At 41.8% G+C, this 16963-nt stretch overlaps 1 protein-coding gene across 2 annotated transcripts in view; it reads left to right on the top strand.

Moving 5' to 3' along the window:
* The first annotated feature begins 518 nt into the window (after positions 1-518).
* The window catches only part of iffo2b (intermediate filament family orphan 2b), a 44078-nt gene continuing 27633 nt past the window's right edge, over positions 519-16963 (top strand). Inside the window, exon 1 of one of the 2 annotated variants that reach the window (XM_014133596.2) lies at positions 519-1552. In XM_014133596.2, the coding sequence (XP_013989071.1) occupies positions 1062-1552 (491 nt within the window). In that variant the 5' untranslated portion in view covers positions 519-1061. The remainder of the gene's footprint in view (positions 1553-16963) is intronic. The other variant, XM_014133597.2, reaches the window with a different exon arrangement.

Genomic DNA, 16963 nt, shown 5'->3' on the forward strand with positions numbered 1-16963 from the left:
GTATTCGGTCTGCGAATATTAACCTGTTTAATTAAAGGTCTTACTCACATTGTCTATGGAAAGCGAGATCACACAGTCATCCGGAACAGCTAGTGCTCTCAAATACACCCAACTTTATGGATTTGATCATTTGATGGCCATCTATCACGCTGTCATCTTTTTTTAAGGTGATATTGTTTTGCTTCATTTTAATGTTGAACAATTTGTGTTCTGTGCACAGGGTGACTGGGAGCTCTGAAGCCCAAAATGCTGAAATATGAGTGAAAATACAGTTCCCCAAAATGTAATGATGGACAAATTATCCCTAAAATTAGACTAGGCTACCTTGAACAAAAACGTTTTGTTCAAGGTAGCCTAGTCTAATTTTATGGATAATTTGTCCATCATTACATTTTTGGGAACTGTATTTTCCCTCATTTTCTGCACTTTGGACTTTATGATTTTATTTGTACTGTGAGCGCGTGAGTTTGTTTTTGCTCGTGAGGGGGCGTGACAGAGAATGGGAGGGGCGATGCATACGTTGCCCAGTTGAGCAGCTTGAAACATGATCCAGCGGCGCCACGAAGAGGCAGGGCTATAGACAGGAAGCATAGTGTTATCACACCGCGGCACCGGAGTTCGGAGAGATATGTGAATAGGAGCGAAGAGAAAGAAAGAGTCTGTCTGTGTAGTGTAGAGAGGATGGGAAAGGGAGTAACTGGGAGCATTCAGCATATGACAAATCAAAGGCACGGTGTCTCATATTCCTGCGTATAGCAGAGGAGGATGGAGCCTTGCCGGTTGAGCCAGAGGATTGGGCCGATAAGATGATCTGTTTGTGGATACCATTGTGTTTTTCTTCGCACCAATAGGAACATGTGGTTTCTGGATGTTTGAGGAAAGCGATGGTTGCATCACCTTCAACTGCGCTGTCAATCTCATTTCAAAGAGCCACATCATAAGAAACTCCGTGGGGAACTGGCCTTTTGGAGGATATGCAGAAATAGGATCGGTTTGGTTGTTAAATTATTTTAGCAAACAAAGCATTAAAACCAGCGATTATCAGTTTTTTGTTTACCGGTATGATGAACTCTTTTTTTGATACTTCGCCTGCTGCTATGATCGCTACAGTTCCTGTCAGCCGTATGTCCACTTCTGGGTCGGGCGCGGTAACCAGTGCTCTGCGAAATGATTTGGGGTCCAATATCCACGTCCTGAAGACTCTGAACCTGCGCTTTCGCTGTTTTCTTGCTAAGGTTCATGAACTAGAGCGGAGAAACAAATTATTAGAGAACCAACTGCAGCAAGCCTTGGAGCAACAACGATACCAAGTATACACACGTGAAGTAGCTGTCCAAACCGACTCTACGGAATCCCGACTGCCTGGTACCATTTGGAGTTTCACGCACGTGAGGAGACACGGCGAGCGCTATGAGACACTCCAGGGGCCCGGTGTATCCTGGAATCACCCGGACGGTGTTGGGGTCCAAATCGATACAATCACACCAGAAATAAGAGCTCTGTATAATGTTTTGGCTAAAGTCAAGCGAGAGAGAGACGAATACAGGAGAAGGTATGTACCAACAAACTACTGCATTCTGACAGTGACATCAGTGCGCATTTCCTATTGCAGCAGTTTTAGGCCTGACTGAAGCAGCAGCATCAGTCTACACTTTATTTCTGCATTTAATTCTAATTGCATGGTAATAATATATGCTGATATTTTGTCACCAAATAGGAATTAATGAAATGCGTCACTAATATAAAGAAACTGCAGCTCTCAAAACCTCAAATTTGGTGAAAGGTGGACTGATTCATTGCATATTTTGGTAGCCAAGCAGCAAGGGTATTGTAACGCTTGCCAAAACCATGCGATTGCGGGAGACCCTCTAGACTTCAGTTTAGTTTTAACTCAAGGCAGATTTGTTAACTTTTTACATAATTGTTTAATTTTCACTCTACAAGGTCTGCAGGCGTTTTTCCCAACCCAGTACTAACACACCCGTTTCAAATAATGAACTAATCATCCTCCATGATTGGTTGAATCAGGGTTGTTAGTGCTGGGATGGAACAAAACCTTGCACTCTGTACCTCCCTGGCACCAAAGTTAGTTACCCGAGAGCCGTCATTCATCTGTTCCTGCTGGGTGTTTTGTTGTTTGACACTGTGTCAAGTTTAGGCTGGTTACATTCAATCCTATGGAATAGTAGAGATGAACCATTGTTTGAAACCTCCATCACTGACCTGTGACCCATGAGCAGTTATGTGGCTTCTAGGCCCGACGGTGTTGTTATCATGGTGGGATGATAGAAATAATAAAGAATATAGTTAAAAGCAGCCAGAGATTATACAATAAAGGTTGTTTGCAGTGTTTCACGTTGGTACAGTAATGCATGTAGCGAGGATGCTGAAGCTAGAGGGTATGTCAGAGGGAACATGGTGTGAAAAAATCAAATTTTATTGGTCCATATGTAACAGTGTAGGTTCCGTCCCTCTCCTCGCGCCCAACCTGGGCTCGAACCAGGGACCCTTGCACGCATCAACAACTGACACCCACCGAAGCATCGTTACCCATCGCGCCACGGCCCTTGCAACGCAAGGGGCAACCCTACTTCAAGTCTCAGAGCGAGTGACGTCACCGATTGAAACGCTATTAGCGCGCACCACCGCTAACTAACTAGCCATTTCACATCGGTTACACTCACCCCCCCTTTGACCTCCTCCTTTTCCGCAGCAACCAACGATCCGGGTCAACAGCATCAATGTAACAGTGTAGGTTCCGTCCCTCTCCTCGCCCCAACCTGGGCTCGAACCAGGGACCCTTGCACACATCAACAACTGACACCCCACGAAGCATCGTTACCCATCGCGCCACAAAAGCCACGGCCCTTGCAACGCAAGGGGCAACCCTACTTCAAGTCTCAGAGCGAGTGACGTCACCGATTGAAACGCTATTAGCGCGCACCACCGCTAACTAACTAGCCATTTCACATCGGTTACACATACACATATTTAGCAGATGTTATTGCGGGTGTAGCGAAATGCTTGTGTTCCTAGCTCCAACAGTGCAGTAGTATATAACAATTCACGACAATACACACAAATGTAAAAGAATGGAATTAAGAAATATATAAATATTAGATTGAGCAATGTCGGAGTGGCATTGACTAAAATACAGTAGAATACAGTATATACATATGAGATGAGTAAAGCAGTATTTAAACATTATTCAAGTGGCCAGTGATTCCAAGTCGATGTATATAGGGCAGCAGCCTCTACGGTGCAGGGTTGTGTAAATGGGTGGAAGCCGGTTAGTGATGGCTATTTAACTGTCTGATGGCCTTGAGATAGCAGCTGTTTTTCAGTCTCTCGGTCCTTGCTTTGATGCACCTGTACTGACCTTGCCTTCTGGATGATAGCGGGTGAACAGGCCGTGGCTCTGGTGGTTGATGTCCTTGATGATCTTTTTGACCTTCCTGGAGGGCAAGGTAGTTTGGAGTGGACAGACCACACCACCCTCTGGAGAGCCCTGCGGTTGCGGGCAGTGCAGTTGCCGTACCAGGCGGTGATACAGCCCGAGAGGATGCTCTCAATTGTGCATCTGTAAAAGTTTGTGAGGGTTTTAGGAGCCAAGCCAAATTTCCTCAGCCTCCTGAGACTGAAGAGGCGCTGTTGCGCCTTCTTCACCACACTGTGTGTGGGTGGACCATTTCAGATTCAGTGATGTGTACACCAAGGAACTTGAAGCTGTCCACCTTCTCCACTGCGGTCCCTTCGATGTGGATAGGGTATGTTTCCTGAAGTCCACGATCAGCTCCTTTGTTTTGTTCATGTTGAGTGAGAGGTTATTTTCCTGGCACGACTCTCCCAGGGCCCTCACCTCCTCCCTGTAGGCTGTTTCGTCATTGTTGGTAATCAGGCTTACTACTGTTGTGTCGTCTGCAAACTTGGTGATTGAGTTGGAGGCGTCCATGGCCACGCAGTCATGGGTGAACAGGGAGTGCAGGAGGGGGCTGAGCATGTACCCTTGTGGGGCCCCTGTGTTGAGGATTAGCGAAGTGGAGGTGTTGTTTCTTACCTTCACCACCTGTGGATGGCCCGTCATGAAGTCTAGGACCCAGTTGCACTGGGCGGGGATCAGACCCAGGGCCCCAAGCTTAATGATGAGCTTGGAGGGTACTTGGAGGGTACTACGGTGTTGAATGCTGAGCTATAGTCAATGAACGGCATTCTTACATTACATAAGTATTCCTCTTGTCCAGATGGGATAGGGCATACAGCGATTGCATCGTCTGAGGATCTATTGGGGCGGTAAGCAAATTGATGTGAGTCTAGGGTGTCAGGTAAGGTAGAGGTGATATGATCCTTAACTAGACTCTCAAGCACTTCATGATGACAGAAGTGAGTGCTACTGGACTATTGCCATTTATTTCAGTTACCTTTGCTTTCTTGGGTGTAGGAACAATGGTGCACATCTTGAAGTAAGTGGGGCCGGGCCGGCAGCCTTGTGAGGGTTAACACGCTTAAATGTATTACGCACGTCGGCCACGGAGAAGGAGAGACCGCAGTCCTTGGTAGCGGGCCACGTCGGTGGCATTGTGTTATCCTCGGGCGAAGAAGGTGTTTAGCTTGTCCGGAAGCAAGACGTCGGTGTACGCGACGTGGCTGGTTTTCCCTTTGTAGTCCGTGATTGTCTGTAGACCCTACCACATAAATAAGAATTCGTTACTATAAATATTAAACTTTCATGAAATCACAAGTGCAATACATCAAAATAAAGCTTAACTTGTTGTTAATCCAGCCGAGGTGTCAGATTTCAAAAAGGCTTTATGCGATTATCTGAGGACAGCGTCCAGCACACAAATGCATAACAAATAATTTTCAACCAGGGAGTTGCGACACGAAAGTCAGAAATAGCGATATAATATATGCCTTACCTTTGAAGATCTTCTTCTGTTGGCACTCCAAAATGTCCCAGTTACATTACAAATGGTCCTTTTGTTAGATAAATTCCTTCTTTTATATCCAGAAAACTCCGTTTAGCTGGCGCGCTTCAGTCAATAATCCACTCGGTTTCCCTCCTTCAAAATGCATACAAAATGAATCCCAAACGTTACCAATAAACTTATTTAAACAAGTCAATCAACGTTTATAATCAATCCTTAGGTACCCTAATACGCAAATAAACGATAAAATTTAAGACGGAGAATCGTTATTGTCTTTACCGGAGATAAACAAAAAGAACGTGCTCTCTCGGCCATGTGCTTGGAAACACTACAGCCAAAATGGGAGCCACTTAGAAAAACTACAACTTCTCCCTCATTTTTCCAAAAACCAGCCTGAAACTCTTTCTAAAGACTGTTGACATCTAGTGGAAGCCCTAGGAACTGCAATCGGGGACCATTTTGCCCTATTATAAAAGTGCCAGGCATTGAAATCAGTGGTATGCTGAATCTGTTATTTATTTTTATGGTTTGTCCTCTGGGTTTCGCCTGCCATTTCAGTTCTGTTATACTCACAGACATTATTTGAACAGTTTTAGAAACTTTAGAGTGTTTTCTATCCAAATCTACCAATTAGATGCATATCCTAGCTGGGCCTGAGTAGCAGGCAGTTTACTTTGGGCACGCTTTTCATCCAGACGTCAAAATACCGCCCCCTATCCCAAAGAAGTTAACTGGCTTGCCTAGTTAAATAAAAAAAAATATAAAAAAACATATGCTTCGTGTCTGAGCCATTGAATTGTGACTCCACCTTATCTCTGTACTGACATTTTGCCCGTTTGATTGCCTTACGGAGGGAATAACTACACTGTTTGTTTTCGGCCATATTCCCATGGTTAAATGTGGTGGTTTGCACTAGAGGTCGACCGATTATGAGTTTTCAATACCGATACCGATTATTGGAGGACCAAAAAAAAAAAATACCGATTAATGGGTGCATTTATTTTTCTTTCATTATTTTTCTTTTTTTCTTTCTTTCTTTTTTATTTATTTGTAATAATGACAATTACAACAATGAATGAACTGAATGAACACTTATTTTAACTTAATACATCAATAAAATCAATTTGGCCTCAAATAAATAATGAAACATGTTAAATTTGGTTTAACTAATGCAAAAACAAAGTGTTGGAGAAGAAAGTAAAAGTGCAATATGTGCCATGTAAAAAAGCTAACGTTTAAGTTCCTTTCTCAGAACATGAACATATGAAAGCTGGTGGTTCCTTTTAACATGATTCTTCAATATTCCCAGGTAAGAAGTTTTAGGTTGTAGTTATTATAGGAATTATAGGACTATTTCTCTCTATTCAATTTGTATTTCATATACCTTTGACTATTGGATGTTCTTATAGGCACTTTAGTATTGCCAGTGTAACAGTATAGCTTCCGTCCCTCTCCTCGCTCCTACCTGGGCTCGAACCAGGAACACATCGACAGCCACCCTCAAAACAGCGTTACCCATGTAGAGCAAGGGGAACAACCACTTCCAAGTCTCAGGCTAGTGACGTTTGAAACGCTATTAGTGCGCACCCGGCTAACTAGCTAGCCATTTCACATCGGTTACACCAGCCTAATCTTGGGAGTTGACAGGCTTGAAGTCATAAACAGTGCAATGCATTGCGAAGGGCTGCTGGCAAATGCACGAAAGTGCTGTTTGAATGAATGCTTACGAGCCTGCTGCTGCTTACCATCACTCAGTCAGACTGCTCTATCAAATCATAGACTTATTTATAACATAATAACACACAGAATTACGAACCTTAGGTCATTAATATGGTCGAATCCGGAAACTATCATCTCGAAAACAAAACGTTTTTCCTGTCAGTGAAATACGGAATCGTTCCGTATTTTATCTAACGGGTGGCATCCCTAAGTCAAAATTTTCCTGTTACATTGCACAACCTTCAATGTTATGTCATAATTACGTAAAATTCAGGCAAATTAGTTCTCAACGAGCCAGGTGGCCCAAACTGTTGCATATACCCTGACTCTGCGTGCAATGAATGCAAAATGACACAATTTCACCTGGTTAATATTGCCTGCTAACCTGGATTTCTTTTAGCTAAATATGCAGGTTTAAAAATATATACTTCTGTGTATTGATTTTAAGAAAGGCATCGATGTTGATGGTTGGAGCAACGTGTACCAAAGCGATTATATGCAACGCAGGACAGGCTAGATAAACTAGTAATATCATCAACCATGTGTAGTTAACTAGTGATTATGATTGATTGATTGTTTTTTATAAGATAAGTTTAATGCTAGCTAGCAACTTACCTTGGCTTCTTACTGCATTCGCGTAACAGGCAGGCTCCTCGTGGAGTGCAATGTAAAGCAGGTGGTTAGAGTGTTGGACTAGTTAACCGTAAGGTTGCAAGATTGAATCCCCGAGCTGACAAGGTAAAATTCTGTTGTTCTGCCCCTGAACAAGGCAGTTAACCCACCGTTCCGAGGCCGTCATTGAAAATAAGAATGTGTTCTTAACTGACTTGCCTACTTAAATAAAGGTCTAAAAAAAAAAAAAACGGCCAAATCTGCGTCCAAAAATACAGATTTTCCAATTGTTATGAAAAACTTGAAATCGGCCCTACTTATTCAGCCATTCCAATTAATCGGTCGACCTCTAGTTTGCTCTTTCAGTTTTGCGTGAATGCTGGCATCTATCCACGGTTTCTGGTTTGGGTAGGTTTTAATAGTCACAGTGGGTACAACATCTATACACTTCCTGATGAACTCAGTCACCGTATCCGTGTATTCGTAAATGTTATTCTCAGAGTCAACCTGGAACATATCTCAGTCCGCGTGATCAAAACAATCTTGAAGCATGGATTCCGATTGGTCAGACCAACGTTGAATAGACCTTAGCACGGGTACTTCCTGTTTGAGTTTCTGTCTATAGGAAGGGAGAAGCATAATGTAGTCGTGGTCAGATTTGCAAAAGGGAAGGTGGGGCAGGGCCTTGTAGGCGTTTTGAAAAGTTGAGTAGCAGTGGTCCAATGATTTTCCAGAGCGAGTACTACAGTCAATGTGTTGGTAGAACTTCGGTAGCATTTTCTTCAACTTTGCATTGCATTTGAATTTCACATTGTCATTGCAATTTCAAACCTGATTACACTGTCTTAATGGAGACAACCATAGTACAATGGTTCATAGTGTGGGTCTCCCATCCAACCCCAGCTTCCTCTTTGCTCATACCGGTTTAATTTCCCAGAGCTTTGGTCATGAACTGGTTGATCACGATCAACTGATCGATCTTTAAGGCATTCCTAGTAGATCACCAAACATTTCTGTAGAAAAGCAAATGATAAAGGCTTGCGCCGCTTTATTTATTATTCGTGTTGCGCTGTTGGCGGTAGGTGCACTTGATTCAGAAGCCCTGCGAAGCGGGTAGGTAAACTGTTCAAATTTTGAACCATTTATTTTGTCAGAAAGGACAAAATCCGTCTACCCAGCGGACCAGGAGTTCTGTGGCTAAATCGAGTGCGCCTACTGCGCTGGCCAATCGGAGAGCTCAAATCAGTGTCTACAAGTTTGATACTAGCCTACGAGAGATTTCCTAACTTTTAAAACAATGACCAGAGAGGGACTGTCAAAGAATACAGCAAAGAGTTGGTTTTTTTATGGGTGCGTTCATGTATAAAAAAATAAAATAATATTCAGCACCCGTAACACTGTTTTTATTCAACACGATTAAAAAACATAAAACGTCTACTCCCTACTTCCACTTGCATTGCAATGAATGAGTAGTCAAATGTATTATTAGCAGCTCGTGGTGTATATTTTAATAACGAGGAATATTTCACTTTCTCTGGTCATAGGAACATGAATTTGTGCTTGAGGCAGATGTGGTGGTCCTCGAGTTTCGCCATCAGGTGGAAGGTTGTTTTTAAATGTTTGAGCTTATGCTTCAGCCAAGACATCGGCTGCTAGTCAGATTATCATATCTCACAGGCAGTCACACTGTAGGCTAACTGGCGGCTCGAGTGTCCTCGTTGCCACGGTAACCTCCTGCCCTTAAAGGGGCTGCTGAACATTTGTCTCACAAAAATGAAACACAATTGAGCAATATACCCAGGGGGCGCAACTGGTTTTAGAAGTGTGTGTGTGTGTGGGGGGGGGGGGGCGGCATGGCATGGCCCCATGGCCCTTCTAGCTGTCTCTATTTAGAGCAACAAAAAGTAAGCAAAAATGCCCACAGTCATCAAGCTAGGTAAGAGATCATTATTAAATATGTTTAATTAGTAAGACTGAACTAGATCAATGATAATTCAATAATCTATATTGTGTTGCAACTTTAACCAATAACCTAACAAATGAACAACTCTTACAAATAAAGTACAAAGACTTAACTTTTGATTGACTTTATTAACCTCTATGGGACCGGCGGGACGAATTCGTCCCACCTACGTAACATCCACTGCCAGCCTGTGGCGCGATTTTCAAAATCTTCAAAATCCTATTACTTCAATTTCTCAAACATATGACTATTTTACAGCCATTTAAAGATAAGACTCTCGTTAATCTAACCACACTGTCCGATTTCAAAAAGGCTTTACAACGAAAGCAAAACATTAGATTATGTCAGCAGAGTACCAAGCCAGAAATAATCAGACACCCATTTTTCAAGCCAGCATATAATGTCACCAAAACCCAGAAGACAGCTAAATGCAGCACTCACCTTTGATGATCTTCATCAGATGACAACCCTAGGACATTATGTTATACAATACATGCATGTTTTGTTCAATCAAGTTCATATTTATATCAAAAACCAGCTTTTTACATTAGCATGTGACGTTCAGAACTAGCATACCCCCCGCAAACTTACGGGGAATTCGCTAACATTTTACTAAATTACTCACGATAAACGTTCACAAAAAGCATAACAATTATTTTAAGAATTATAGATACAGACCTCCTCTATGCACTCGATATGTCCGATTTTAAAATAGCTTTTTGGTGAAAGCACATTTTGCAATATTCTAAGTATATAGCCCAGGCATCACGGGCTCGCTATTTAGACATCCGGCAAGTTTAGCACTCACCATAATCATATTTACTATTATAAAAATGTCATTACCTTTTGTTGTCTTCGTCAGAATGCACACCCAGGACGTCTACTTCAATAACAAATGTTGGTTTGGTCCAAAATAATCCATCGTTATATCCGAATAGCGGCGTTTTGTTCGTATGCGTTCCAGACACTATCCGAAATAGTAAAGAAGTGTCGCGCTTGGCGCAATTCCCGACAATAAAATTCAAAGTATTCAATTGCCGTACGTCGAAGCATGTCAACCGCTGTTTAAAATCAATTTTTACGTCATTTTTTTCGTAGAAAAGCGGTAAAATTCCGACAGGGAATCTCCTTTTCGGCAAACAGAGGAAAAAAATCCCAAAGGCGGGGGCGGTCGGGGTCACGCGCATAAGCTAGTGTCTCTTGATGGGCCACTTGAGAAAGGCGATAATGTGTTTCAGCCTGGGGCTGGAATGACGACATTCTCTTTTTCCCGGGCTATGAGAGCCTATGGACGACGTGGGAAGTGTCACGTTAGAGCAGAGATCCTTAGTAAATGATAGAGATGGCAAAGAAGTTCCAGAAATGGTCAGACAGGCCACTTCCTGTAAAGGAATCTCTCAGGTTTTGACCTGCCATTTGAGTTCTGTTATACTCACAGACACCATTCAAACAGTTTTAGAAAATTTAGGGTGTTTTCTATCCATATGTAATAAGTATATGCATATTCTAGTTACTGAGTAGGAGTGGTAACCAGATTAAATCGGGTATGTTTTTTATCCAGCCGTGTCAATGCTGCCCCCTAGCCCTAACAGGTTAAGACATCCTCAATAGCAAATTTCAGCCAGTCCGCCCAGCCAGCCCGTGCAGCCTGCATGTCCGAAACCCCACCAGTCTAGTCAATAACTCAACACTCTCCCCAACACAACTTCCTTCTAATCTTTTTTTACATTTCTCATGGGAAAGGTTTGGAAAGCAAAAGTTTCATAAAAACACATACTCCTACACATTAATACACAGAAACAGTACGTCCTCCATATAATTCATATCATAGGCCTAATAGTACTGTAGAGCTCTTTTAACTTGATAAAAGTCTCCAGTATCAGCATTTTTTTTTTTTAAACAGGGAGAAGGGAGAATCTGCAGACATGCTGAGATAAAAGAACATACTTGTTGCCATAATTCAGCCAGCCTTCACAAGACCATAACATAGGCAAATTTGTGTTTTATACTTCCAGCAGAATAATACAATTTCTGGGTGCATGATATTATTTTTCACAGGCATATAGTAAGTTCTATGGATGGTCTTAAACTGCAGTAATTTATGTCTGTGCTTATATGAACATGACTGGGAATTCTAACATATCTGAATCCATTCATCATCAATTTTGTTTGACGTTTTTTTGTGTCATTGGGAAAAGCCTCTATTAACCCTTGATACAGTTTGGAAATCAACTTTAGAGTGTTGTCAGACTGCCTTAAAATAGTTTTGATCTTTGAAGCTTCTTGCTTGTCCAGTGTTTGCTGCACTGAGAGAATAAAGTGTTGTATCTGCGTAAGTTGACCTCTGCACCGATACACTGGTCTTCCCAGGCTGCCTAACCCTGACGAGACCCGGTCACCATCTGATCCTGCTCAAATGAGGCATGACAAAGAATTACCTTGGTGTATATTTATGCATTATATTATCTAAGAATAAAATCAATGGTTCAGTAATTGAAATAAAGATTATTCCCAGATCCCAGACTTTAGCCTCCACATCGACTCAAGATGGAATGTCACCATCTGATCCTGCTAAGACATGATGAGCATAGTGTTGTGTACTGACTGTGCACCATGACACTGAAGCCTGTAGAGCTGTTTATACCGTGTCAGTGTGAAAAGTAGGAAATAAGATAGGGAAACGGACAGATCAATAATGTTACATTGCTTTCCTTACTAATAAAACTTGTATCGTGCTGAAAAAACATAAGAATATCGGTCTTCAATCGCTTGGCCACTGGTTTCATCGGTTGATTCAGGTCTAGTGTGATTGAGGCAAAAATAATAGCAAAAGTTAGTGAGCTAGATGGCTAACGTTAGCCAACTTCTGGCTAGCTCTAACTAATGGTACATCATCAAATTTACTTCTGTTGAAACGGGACAAATCAAAGGCTACAAACATTTCCATATACACAATAGCTGTTAGATACTGCTACCTGACTGATAGCTAGCTAACACTGAACTGGCGGTGCTAGCTACTAGCTAGCTAACTAGCTGGTAGTAGTTCATTCACTTCAGTCGAGAGGGGATGAAACATTACCTAACGTAACATGTCAGTTACACTATTAGCTCAGCACTGGGAATATATATTTATCTGTCAAACAGAAGTTAACTTGCCATTGAGATCAGTCAGCTAAAGAGTAGCCAGTTTCTGCTCTGCTTGCTTTACAACTCATAGAAAATGTGCAACACAGACAGCAGCTGCCTCTGTTCATCTCTCCTGGGCTGGTCCTATACACGAGCCTTTCAGCAGCTTTGCCTTCACACAGCCTGTCTGCATGCTCTGTGGTGTATGTGCCGTCCTAAATCCAGCCGGCTGAAACCGGGAAAAAGCCTGCATGGTCCTAAAGCACACCGGTGCTGTGTTTTGTATCACACAGTGCATTGATAAAACTGGGGGGAACAAAAATGCAATTTCAGAATGCGTGGGGGGGGATCACCATTGTCCCGGTCCCCAGTGAAAGTTGCGCACCTGAATATATCACATCACTTCTTACTAGTAATAGATGTATTGTTTTAGAAACATTACAAAGCATGGTCATCCATTTTTTGTTTTTGGTGTAATTATGGCGTAAAAATATTTTGGCTATATTTTTAAATCTACCTGCCACATTGGCTGATGGACCAACAAGTTAGTTTCAGGCCCTGAACTGATCTATTTTGTTATCAAAGCTCGAGTTTTGAAATATAATATGGTCTGAGAAGAACAATTTTGCCAGGACAGGCATATAGCCAATATGCTGTGATAATGTATTAGGCCTGCCTACTGCACAAACCTCATTCCTACAGAACTGTTTTTATTAGGTTATAATGTTTTACATTTAAGTTATTTAAAAAAAATGATCTGAGCGGTAGATCTCGCCTCATAAAAGGTTGGTGACCACTGTCCCAGAGGACCCTGTCAACCACCTCTGTTGCCCCATGATTCAACCAGGGAAGAATTCCGTAAGACCCTAACTGAACCAACAGTTTGGCTATGGGACAGACTCACTTCCATGCCCCCATACTGACTCAAACTGATGAAGTCATGAACTGTGTTTAGCAATCTTACTTTGGATGGTGATTTAAATAGTAAAGTCTCCCATTTGTTCCATGCCTTCTCAGTCAGTTTCAATCTTGCAAAGCCCTGCTCACATTACGATTGGGAAATACCAGTTCCTTGTACTTTAGACATTTCTGCAGTTAAGATAGAAAAGGCCTAGGCCTAATGCTTCCATTGCAAAATCAGGGAGTCAGTAGCTGTCAGTTGAGGGGCCAGATATACCCCTGTCAAAACCACTCGTAGATTCATACATTTAACTGCTAGGCTTCAGACACTATTGATATTCATAAATGCACTTCAGCTAATAGCCCTCAAATGAAATGGCAATTCATTCTGAAAGGCAAGATTGCATTTCCTGCTGTTCATTATTGAATGGACGGAACATTCAGGCATGATGATAACTCAACTGAGTAGGATAGTCTGTCAGAAGACTGGCCTACAGCTTACTAACTGTTATAACCCTGTTATAACTTGTAAATAAGACTTACATTCTCACCTGGAAAATCTCATGCAGAAAAACAGACATTGGTGATGTCATTTCATGGGTCAGTGACTACATGCATGACAGACTTTCCTGGTTACTATACTGTAGAGAAGCACTTAATGTACTATACTATTACTGTGACAAAAATTCCAGATTGTCTGCATAATCAAATAACATGTAATATCAGACAGTAGTGCTGAGGGATTTACTGAAATGTTGGTTATTTTTCTTTTTTTTTAACAACTAATTGACTAACTTATTTGAATTTGATTTCCTTCGTTTTATTTCTGTGAGCTCAATGCGCACATTGCACAGTTTCTCTAGAGATGAATCAGATCCAACCTGAACTGTGCGAGGTAGTAGGGAGTTGTAGATTCCAACAGGCCAATATTCTACATAGTTTAGCGCATAAAACGTGGTAATTAACGACAATGACCATAATCCATTGAGCATCTACTTGTACAGTCTGTTTCTTTTTACACCTACTAGGGAAGAGAGAAGAATGCGAGTTTGTGAGGTGATATAGAGAGCAGCTGTTGCTTCATGAGGCATCTCTACCTGAAAATACATGATGCAAGGGATTGATAGTTGATAGCCTAATTTACTTTGAAGAACTACAAAATAGGGGATTTTGTCAGACAGCATAGGCAGCAGCTCTATAGAGATGTTTTTACTTTTTTTAATTTAACTAGGCAAGTCAGTTAAGAACAAATTCGTATTTACAATGACTTGCCTAGATAAATAAATAAAATGTGTGTATTTTTTTGTTCACTATAATATTACGGTGATAATTAATGGCTGGGGTCATTTTTGTCTGTTTTTGCTGTTCTCCAAATAGTATTTTTAAAGTTTTTAAATTGTGTAGAAATGCAGTATACAAGCTTCCTGCTATACCCAAGGTTCAGCTGAACTGATGCCACTGACCCTCATCCCAGTGTGCTGATTTCTTAAAGCTTTATATGTGTGGACACACCATGAGATGTTTGGACCAGAATCATTTTTTGTCAACCAGATTTGGAAAACTTTAGATGGAAGTATCTGATACAGTATCTAGAGACATGGCAAGAAGTCATTAATTAAATATGCTAAACATGTCATGACAGGATTTGTTATTACATGTTTACATATGGTTCCCCCCAGGGAACAGTAAATTCCTTATTGCGCAGTTGCACAATGTTTATTGTTTTGCAGTTGTGCAACAGTCTCTGTTATTTCTTGGTCGCAAAGTTTAATGCCAGATTTGGGTTACCTGTTATCTGATTTTATACAGTCTGAGCATGACATAGATTTACAAGCAATAATTCTTTTAGGGGATGCAAACACGCATTTTTATTATTTTATTTACCTTTATTTAACTAGGCAAGTCAGTTAAGAACAAATTCTTATTTTCAATGACGGCCTAGGAACGGTGGGTTAACTGCCTTGTTCAGGGGCAGAAGGACAGATTTTTACCTTGTCAGCTCAGGGATTCGATCTTGCAACCTTTCGGTTACTAGTCCAACACTCTAACCACTAGGCTACCTGCCGCCCACGCACGTACACGCGCACAACATCGTGTCATGGATGGGCGATAGGTTTAGTAGGTCAGTGAGCTATCCACATGCTGGAATATGTGGACAAGAAGGTTACATATCTTTCATGTTGACAAATGACAATAGAAAGATGGGTGACCAGGGTCATTGCCAGTGCCCCAGTTCAGATTGTCTCTCCTTGAGATTCAGCAGGAGTCGTGCTGTATATCACTGTGATAAAGATCAGACAGGTGTGTGTGTGTGTGTGTGTGTGTGTGTGTGTGTGTGTGTGTGTGTGTGTGTGTGTGTGTGTGTGTGGTGGCTTTTCTCAAGGACTTATTCAGGATAGGCTTCATGATAAAAAGCTAATCGAAGCAGTGTGGCTGAAGACAGCTTGGTAACCTTTCCTTCACCCCTATACAGTATGTGTTGTTTATTGCTCTCCATGACTGTAGTCATATCATTTATATGACACAATATCATTTTACCATGTTGGCTGATTTAATGATCATGTAAACCAAGGTGAAAGTCATCCATACTTCATACCAAAGCGATGGTTGAGTATGAGAAACACACAGGTTTAGAGATGTAGTTCTTTCTATCATGAAAATGGTATTTGAGCTCCATCCCAATCACTCACAGGAGAGAGCTGGAGAAAAGCAATGTCCTCCTTGTCCCTTCTTTTTATTGACATTGTATTGTGGCAGTAAAGTGTGTGTGTGTGTGTGTGTGTGTGTGTCTGTTGCGGAAGTATGCTTTTTTTTACTGTAATGTATTATCCTTCTAGTGTGGTGGTGACACAATACGACATTGTGTTTGTGAGTTTTTTGTTGAATGGCGTGCAGGCTTCACAGGCTGAGTGTGTGTGTGGTAACTTCAAACCAAACGTGAAAGAGAGAATAAGAAGATGGAGTATCGTTGTAAATGGGCAATAAACTGATTCAGAGTCTGATTTAGTCTCAAAGCATCCTGCAGTGGGATGTTACACCATTTCTATTTGCAATAACTGAAATGATGACTACCCAGGTTTCAAACCTGTGACTTCTGCACAACTCAATGCCTTGTTAGGCCTGTGGGCTAACCCTTCCAGTAGGCATAAGCTTTGCGAGCTAACACAAGTCTTCCGTTCTCAGGCAAGGTTACTCATCATGTGAACATTGTGTAACAGAGGTGGTTCAGTGAACAGTTGTTACTTCAGCAGTTCAGACACAGCGTAGCCCTCAGACACATCAACAGTAAACTATGCCCCAGTTGGGATTTGAACCAGTGATCCTCGGTCACTAGTCCGTTCTTCCTAACTGTTTGGCCGTGCCACTGGAGACGATCCACTGCCTTCCCGGATGCCCTTTGAAAAGGACCTGTTCCCAACCCCATGCAGTGCAGGCATGCAGCACAGCTCCTCGGGACAGTTTCTTCCAGCATTAATAATTGAAGGCAGCTGAATTTAGCTGCATCGCCGAGTGTGGATCAATGAGATGAGGATCCTGAGGAGACACTTTCTCTGTGCTTTGATCTCTCTGGTGCTGCTCAGAAGATGAAAGGACTAATTGGGCTTGTTGGGTCAGATTTAGCTGCCTCCCCAACAGGAGGATAAAGACCTGCCCACGTGAACAAGCTAATATGGGTAATTACAGAGCACAACGACCTCAGCTTGGAACTGTATAACCA

This window comes from Salmo salar, chromosome ssa12, assembly GCF_905237065.1.
Source record: "Salmo salar chromosome ssa12, Ssal_v3.1, whole genome shotgun sequence".
NCBI lineage: Eukaryota > Metazoa > Chordata > Actinopteri > Salmoniformes > Salmonidae > Salmo > Salmo salar.